Source organism: Primulina huaijiensis, chromosome 18 (genome assembly GCF_012295235.1).
Source record: "Primulina huaijiensis isolate GDHJ02 chromosome 18, ASM1229523v2, whole genome shotgun sequence".
Taxonomy (NCBI): Eukaryota; Viridiplantae; Streptophyta; class Magnoliopsida; order Lamiales; family Gesneriaceae; genus Primulina; species Primulina huaijiensis.
In genome coordinates, this window is record NC_133323.1 from 6,687,658 (window position 1) to 6,697,173 (window position 9,516).

The 9,516-nt window shown below is 33.4% G+C and overlaps 1 protein-coding gene across 1 annotated transcript; it reads left to right on the forward strand.

The window, feature by feature from the left end:
* Positions 1-3,133: 3,133 nt before the first annotated feature.
* Positions 3,134-6,450, forward strand: LOC140964862 (protein REDOX 2-like). The gene is made up of 4 exons (XM_073424825.1): positions 3,134-3,630; positions 4,844-5,087; positions 5,176-5,355; positions 5,854-6,450. The coding sequence occupies exons 1-4, from the start codon at positions 3,299-3,301 to the stop codon at positions 6,076-6,078; spliced, it is 981 nt and encodes a 326-aa protein (XP_073280926.1). The 5' UTR covers positions 3,134-3,298; the 3' UTR covers positions 6,079-6,450.
* Positions 6,451-9,516: the final 3,066 nt, after the last annotated feature.

Sequence of the window (9,516 nt, forward strand, 5' to 3'; positions counted from 1 at the left end):
TCTAACCCGCACTTTTTGATGAGGTGATTAATGTTATAATACACAATGATTATAACTGTTTCTTGAATAAAATTTGACCTTAAATATTTTATGATTTATCTCCTAAGCTAGAGTTCCTAGGTTTCCCCTAGTAAATAGTTGTACCAACAGTCAGTTTAATTTTAATAATATTTAGGGCATCAACAATGATGGATATAATCCAATCTATGTCATCCAAATATCATCTCCAACTAAATATTCACAACTGCACACCATTGATTTGTGTGTCACAACAATATCCGGTTACAAATTACCGGATATTACAATTTTTTTTTCCTTCAAGCTAGCATGAGTTTCAAGTTGTCTTGAGACGCGCGCGTACAAAGCTTGGATTTCGAGTCTCGACCCAGGTGGGTCGAGGTGTTGGTGTGTAAAGAGCTCGACCCCACTCTTGTTATTATTATTTTTTTTAGTGAAGACCTCGACCCACTCTTCTTATTATTATTTTTTATTTTTTTCTACTATTTTTATCGTGGGTAAATGATTTCATAAATGATATATATAATTTGTATAGATTTCATAATTTATATAGCTCGACCCACTCTTCTTAATTTGTATAGAATTTGCACAACGTTCTTTTCTCTGATCAATTAAGAACGTTGGGTTTTGAACGTTGGGTAACGTTCAAATTTTAGTATAAGTTTTTAAGAAATTAAAATTCATATTTTACACATCCTACATACATATTTATCTCACAAAAAATTTTTGGAATGAATAATAGTTCCAATAATTTTTTAGGGATCTTTTGAACTCTCCAAATATCGAAGAAATTATTTTTTTACAAATTAGTTATTCAAAAATAATCGTTATAAACTTTCTAATTTTATATTTCAATAAATATATAATACTAAATAATAGATGAAAGTAATTAAAATGATGAAATGATTTTATTTAAATGAAAATAAAATATTAATTAAAATAACAATGAGACCCATAAATATTTGGTTGGTGTGATATTTGATTGTGAAATATGAGATATTTTAATAGAGAAATATTTGATTGATGATGTGGATTACAAATATTTGAAAGAGAAGAGTTTATAATTTATATCTTTTTTGAAAAATAATTATGATGCTTTTCGCTGCAAAAATTAGTTTTAATTGTCAACTTCGATGGCACGTCTCGAAATTCCGTCCGTTCAAATTATAGTTGCGGCCTTAATTAAACACATGTGCTCGATAGCGTATTGAATTTCAAATTATTCGTAACATAAATTTTGAAATATAATTTTGAATAATTAATGGGGAGTATTAAATTTCCTATCTTCGAACCGTCCAAAATGTAATGCTTAAAGGATGATAATGGGGTGGTGCGGGGTATATCCCTTCTCCGTGTTCGAATTCCATCCCCACGGCAATACCCGTCTTGATCCCGTTTTTTTGGGTTCGGCGAAAGTATGGGGATCAAATCCCCATTTCCATCTCCGTTTCAAAAAACTTAATGAGACAAGACGAATGTGGGTTTGGGGATTTTCTCGAACTAAAACTTAATATTATCTATTATTAATGATATATTAATATTAATAATAAAATATTAATAATATTTTTAAAAAATAATAATATTATATTATAAACCTGAAAAAATCGGAGATCTCCGTCCTCGTTTCGGGTTTTCTCCGCAAGGCAAGAATTCGTTAGGAAAATTGACATCTCTAGGTGCTTAGACAGTCACATAATTTAAAATATTTGAAGTACTCTATTATTATTATTAGATGCTACTTTTATAACAAATTATTGATTTTCTNCGTGTATTTTTATGTGAGTACCAATGAGTTGACATTTATCTATTGAATGTCGCTGCTCACATAAGTGTGTAAGATAGATATGTATCATATCAAAACTATATATATGGTTTTAACTTTTACGAAATCACATTGATGACATTTATTTGAGCATCCCAGTTTCTTGCAAAACTTCAACCTTTGCATGTTTGTTGAACTCAGTAGACCAAAAAAAAAAAGAAACAATTTAATAAAGGTTCCTTATTCTCAACCAACTATTAAATCGGGGTATTGTGACATTATATTTATAGACATGTCATGCATAACTATCAAAAAATGGGAATATATGCTATTTTTTTTTTGCCAAATATGTCAATTGATATTCAATCGGTCTGCTATTTGCATGGTCCATCGGAGTATGACATAATTTATTGCAGCAAGCCCTTTCGAAAAGTGCTCTAAATTCCTAGATCAATTTGGATACAAAATTTGTAAATTAATTAATGTTATTTTTATAAAACAGAAGTAATTTATTATTTACATATAAAACTACATTATTTTTAAAGAAATTTGATTGATAAACTTAGAAAACTTTGTGATATTTTCGGATGAATATACACTATCTTGGGAAAATGAAAACGCGCGTCCTCTCCATTTTGCGTAACATTTTTTGCTATATAAATACTGTTGTGATGTAATAATTCTCAACAATGAAAACGTGGTGTTTGTGATGTTATATGATTTAAAATATTTGAATCATATCATTATCACTAACTATAATTTTTACTAAAATGGCAAATGTTCGATCCTATATTTTTGCATGTGATAGACATAGACAAAAAAAAATGGTATTAAACAATTTTATATATTAAAAACTTAAAAAACTTCTTATATGATTTTTTCATAATTAATTTGAATAGTTATTTAAAAATTATATTATTTTAAGCTTATGATGTTAAATAACTTTTAATGTTAAGAGTGACTGTTCGTTTAATTTAATATTTATTTAATATTTTTATTTTTTTAATTTTAATATTATATATTATCAAATTTCAGTCTTATTTATTATTTAGCAAGAACTTGTGTGAGACGGTCTCACGGGTCGTATTTTGTGAGACAGATATCTTATTTTAGTCATGCATAAAAAAGTATTACTTTTTATGCTAAGAATATTATTTTTTAATTGTGAATATCGGTAGGGTTGACCGTATCACAGATAAAGATTCGTGAAACCATCTCATAAGAGACTTATTCGTGTCCAAATTACGTAGACTTCCTAATAAAACAAAGTGAAATTGTTAAATAAAGACAAATTTACGATATTAAAATTTAAATTTGACGATTATCAAAATTGCCAAGAAAAATATAACATTCGAGGTTTTTTAAAAATCCTTTTAACAAAGAACCTTTTTTTTCTTGTAATCTCCGCTCGTTCGTTACGATGAGTTCATTGTCCATACGATATTTTCTAAATTTGTTAGTGCTATTCAGCCTATTTGTATCGACCTCAATTAGCTCGGCAAGTTCATAATTTCTAAGATGAATTTCATGGAGAAAACAGAGTGCGCAGTTCCGGAAGTAATCTTGAATTCCGGCCATAAAATGCCAGGCCTAGGCTTAGGAACCGCGGCGCATCCGATGCCACCGACTGATCAGCTAACAACCATCCTCTTGGAAGCAGTCGCTGCCGGGTACCGCCACTTCGACACGGCTGCCATGTATGGATCAGAGGAAGCCGTCGGCAGAGCGGTGGCCGCGGCGATCGAATGCGGCCTGGTTAAGGATCGGAAGGAGATTTTCATAACCTCGAAGCTGTTTATTACAGATACTCACCGTGATCTTGTGGTGCCGGCCCTCGAGAAAACACTCCGGTACTTGTTTCCTTTCTTGCATGTTCTTTCATGGCGGCGGAGAAATTTAAGGTCGCAGCTCAGAAATGTTTAACTACAGCGGCTGTCGTGGAACTGAACGGTGATTTTGCGGGCCATGGCGGAACTTGTTTTTTTTAATGTTTTTCAACCTCTTTCCTATTTTTTTCCATTTAAAATTTATCCAAAAAATTCTGAATTATCTAATTATTTCTAATTTCATTTTTAAAAACTCTGCGACAATAGCCTGGCCTTTCCGCTGGAACAGCAGTCTCCGCGGCATCATTCGTCCCGGCGAACCATGATCTCTACCGCATTTTCTTGAACTTTGTTTCATCTTTGAAAACATCATTTCATTGAGCAAGTATTGTTTGATTAAAAATATGGGTTTTTAGGCTTATAGGCTTTCCATGTGTATGAATGGAAATTTGAAAAGTGGGTTTATCCCACATTAGAAAAATGAAGTGATATAGATAAGTTTATATTTTGTTACACTTTAGTGAGGTATAACAATGATTGGTCAAGAGGCTCTCTCTCGCACACAGGCGCAGGGGTGCATGCAGTGGAAAAAAGCTTGACTTGTGTGCAAGCGTGTACGAGCGCGACCTGGGTGCGTCGAATGTCGGACCGATCAAGGCAAAAATCGCAGTTGAGACCTTTCACATGCCCTTGAGATCTTTCGCATGGTCTGACTGTTGCCCAACTGTTAGTGATTCATCTACCATTTTAAGTCATCTTTAAGGCAACTTTTGGCCTTTCGTATGGATGGTATTAACAAGTATAAATAGGGGATGTGCCTAACCTAGAAAACCTACCGAAAATCCACTTTCTCCTCACTATACTTCTGCGTTCTGCTACAGTACAACTCTGCTGGTTTGCCCGTTGTATCCTGGGAAACAGACGTCCGCTGAATCCTCGGAGCACATACCGGAGGGGGCGAATCTGTTTTAAGTAAACTGTACAAGCTACAGGCCTCGGTTTGATTTATTGTACTACTGTTTTGAATAACTACATTGATTTGTTGGTTTTACACATAGCTATCTGTTCTGTTTCGTCCATATATTTTGAACAACAAGTATTGCATCTGTTATATCTACGATACGTTCTAAATCATCCTAAATTTCAATGTCGTATGTTAATCCGTAGCAAAAATTAATCAAAACTTGTTATCACACATGGAACAAGAAATAAACTTATGAATGTTTATTTTATGTAGTAAGCTGGGGCAAGATTATGTGGATCTGTATCTGATACACTGGCCGATAAGGACAAAGCAAACTGCTGATGTTTTTAAACTGAGTGAAGAAGACATGCTTTATTTCGATATAAAGGAGGTTTGGGAGGCCATGGAGGAGTGCTCTAGATTGGGTTTAGCCAAATCCATTGGCGTAAGCAATTTCAGCTGCGAAAAACTCTCGAAACTGCTGCGAAATGCAACGATCCCACCAGCAGTCAACCAGGTAAATGTATAAATTGTATGAGTTTTCAGAGAACTTCGCAAAATTCGAATTTATTTGAGATCCAAAGATATATTAAATTGTGCCTCAGGTCGAAATGAGTATAGCATGGCAGCAAAGCAAGATGTTGGAGTTTTGCAAGGAGAAGAGGATTCATGTGTGTGCATGGTCTCCTCTTGGGGCAAATGGAGCTTTATGGGGATCACATGCAGTGATGCAGAGTCCAATTCTCGAAGAAATTGCAGCTGCTAAGAACAAAACCAAGACTCAGGTGAAATACTCATTCGAATTTTGTGTGTAATTAATCTTGAAAATATAAGTTTTATTTATTTACAGCTCAAAACCATGTATCTCTAATGTTTTAAGTACATGCCAGGATTGTCTCAGTTACTGCAGGACTATAATCGAGCTTGACTCGAATCTGAAAAATGTTACCATGCCTCGATCAAGTAGTTCTTATCCACCTTGAATTCGAGTAGTTCTCAGGTTATTTGGGCTCGAGTACTAATTTTTCTCTTAAAAAGAATCCCTTAGAACTTTTGAATATTGAATATCAGGGTATGTAATTTATGATTGAATGAAAAAGTAATATGATCATTTGATTATCATTCAAAAGATAATAAGACATTCAGGAGTAATTTATCATGTTCGGACAGGGGAGATCAAAGCTTGATATCAGCCGAAAAGTACTTGATCAAGTTGCTCATGAACAGCTTGACTCGGTTGGATCGGAATTAAATTTGAACTAATAGAATACATAAAATTTCAGGTGGCATTGAGATGGGTATATGAACAGGGAGCAGTCCCTCTAGTGAAGAGCTTCAACAGCGAGAGAATGAGACAGAATCTTCAAATTTTCGACTGGGAATTAACAGATGAAGAAACTTGCAAGATTGGAAAGATCTCACAGGCAAAAGCATTCACAGGTCAAGGGTTTATATTCCCAAAAGGACAATACAGATCAGTTGAAGAATTATGGGATGGAGAAGTATGAACGGGGTATGGTTACTTCGACCCTACCCCCAGTATTACCTCAATGTTTGATCTAGTGACCGTAAAGGATCACATCATTTTTTCATATGATACAATATACCCGTGGTCGACGTGAAAAAACAAATGTGACTCTTTTATAAAACAAATGTGACTCTTTTATGCCCATTGGATCAAAATGTACAATCGAATAAATCAGTATGGACAGATATTCACAAGAAACATGTCCTTTACATACATAAATGAAAGGTAGACAAATTACAGTCTTGGACTATAAATTTTAGAGCCATTTCCATGATTCATTCATTTTGAAAACAAAAGCAACACAACTTTTTTTTATTATAGATCTTATAATAACCTGTGGTTGGTATATTCTAAGCAGTGGTTTACTCAATTGTCTCATGTATGTTGTTTTTTTTGTCTAAATTATTGTCTGATGAAAGAATTGATCTTGATTTACCGATTGAATGACTTTTGAGTGGATCAAATATTTATCATTGAAAGCGGTATTTTATTTCTTAATTAATTTTTCTTTGTTGATAATATTGTGATATTAACATATGAAGTTTTGTCTTTATAGACTAATAAGATTAGTTAGAATATTTATATTTATGATAAGATATCTACATATCATACTAATGTGCAAAAAAAGTTTACGTCTTGATAAAATTTTTATTTCCATATTTGTGTAAGACTCTATATAAAGAGTAAACTCTAGCTGTGGCAAATGAAGTATATAGATAAGAGATCATTGTTGCTGCGTCCATGGTTTTTTGAGTTGAAGGAGAGCAGTGAAACGTCGTAGGAAGAGCAATGAATTACGTCAGTGAATTAATAAAAAGCTCAAGCCAAGACGTATTGAAGTGTTGCCGTGAAGTGTTGAGAACATTCAAATCACAACACCTACTCATTGTTTTGATTAGTGTGTCGTTTATTCGAGAACTCGACTTCACGTTTGTTGTATCTGTAGCTTTGGTTATACGATTTGATATATATATTTGGATGCACTTTGCTCCCTAACTTGTTAAAGAAGTTATCTTTTATTTGTTCAATTGTATTGATTTTTGTACATTTATAAGTTTTCTAGTAAATCGTTTTGCGCCAAGTTTTTATAATTGTGCATGATTTATCCTGCCTTATTTTAGTAATTAAAATTTATTTGTGTGTTTAATTAATATATATTCTGCTACATGTTGGGAATAAGTGTTACAACATCAGCACACAACACCTTAATCTGATACACACAAACTTATTATTTTTGTACTTTTATGCTAAACAATTCTTTCGATCATGACAATCTTAATTGTTTCTTAAAATTTTCAAATTCTGAAGCTTAACTCTGTTGGTTGAGTTTAAGGCTTCTTAGATCGGACAAATGTGAAATCTCGAAGTTTTAAAGGCGGTTTGTTTTAGTTTACAAAACCTCATTTTGTTGGATCTCGGTTTTCTACACGCCCAAACGCAGCGAAAGTTTTAAAATTTTATTTTATTTTGACAATCAAAATATATATGGTAGGGCGTTCGTATGGTTTTCATAAACATACATATGATGTTAGAAAATTTATACATTTGTGAATTAATTCACTTGGCTCCAACTAATCCGGTATAAACGGATTAGCTCTTGATGAATCCCTACGAACTTTCTTCAAGATACTCCTTTCGTTTCGTCTAATCAGGTCCACGACTGAATTGTTTGATCCTCTTCCAAATTGCACTAGAAATATTAGAAGAGATTTAACGTAGGAGAAGATTATTTGAGAGACGGCTCAAAAACCTTTCTCAAAAGAAGGTGGCCAATTTTTCTTTCTTTGGAGGAGTGGTTTTTCGAAAAATGATTGTAGTAGGCTAGGGTTATGACTTGCAACCCCTATTTATAATTAAATCATAGCCTAATTACACAATTAACATTAATGGACTTGATTTAACTAATTGGATTAGTCGACCTAATTTAATTAATTTAATCAAGGTCCATTAAAACTTTAATTAATTATTATGTTGGACTTGTACTCCTACAAGCCCATTAAACATATTACCCATCATATTTAATTTATTAATTAATCAACTCAACTTTTGAGCTTAATAAATTAAATACATTATAAATTCAACATTTGAATTTATTGTTTAAATTATAAATTCAACTACTTGAATTTTCATCACCTCCAAAATTTAATATTTAATAAACCCAACATTTGAGTTTAATAAATTAAATTCTCAAATTTTATAAATTCAACTCCTTGAATTTATTCTCTCAAAAATTAATTATCATAAATTCAACTACTTGAATTTATTATATAATATAAATTCAACTTCTTGAATTTATTCTCTCAACGGGAACAAACGATCCAGTGCTTGTGTGACCCACAATGGTTCAGGGATACAGCTATCCATGGGTTCACAACTCTTTGTGATTCTGGACATAATCCTTTATTCTGCCTTACCCTAGTTAGCCCCATTCTTTTCATCAACACTTTGATCAAGAATGTCAGAACTCATTTCTGATTGCACCCATCGGATCATGGTAAGAGCGTCTAGTAGCATCGTCCCATGCTCCCCTAGGTATCACTGATAGTGCCTGCAAGAAATCAGTCGATTATGATTAACGTACATTACGGTCCCGTCATCTCATATATCCCGATCGAATCTGCAACCATTGGTTCATCGAGGGTTGAATATTAATTAGATAACTATGTGACAACTATAAATAGTGGCATCGCATGTACCGTTCGAGAACTCTTTCTCTAACGTACATCTCATACTCTGGCCAGAAATTTTATGCACTATAATTTCATCAAATCATATAGGATATCCACACCCGCAGGTGAGCGGTGAATCCCCGACTACAATGCACTGGCTCCTATATGTTTCGCAATTGTACCCAACCTCGCCACCTGATGACTCTCTTGGAGCCAGTAAACGAGTCAAAGCACAGCCCTAGCATATAGAGCCTCAGTGTTGTCCCGGGTCGTAAGGAATAATGGTGTACAATCATAACCACGGACTTATCCTCTCAATGAATGATAACCACTTGGAAAATCCGAGGGAGGGTTGTTCGGTATAATCATCATATGACTACCCATCTGCATGTTTGGACATCTCTATGCCCTTACCAAGAAACGCATTACACAACATCACAGATGCTAGTCTCGAGCTCAAGCGACCTTTATCCCTGTTTTAGGCGGCTGAATCAACTAAGAACGAATTTAGATCATACAATGTTTACAAACGAGTTTCAACATCGAATTACGATTCATTTGTATTAAAGTATAATCAAGGTCTTTATCTATGTTTGATAACATGGGTATACAGATAAAGAAATAACAAACCATGAAATAATGAATTATATTAAAATAAATATTGTTAATTACAACTGAGTCAATAAAATCCCTAGTCAACAGTTGGCTTGCAGGGCATCTACTCTAACAATCTCCCACTTGCCCTAGAG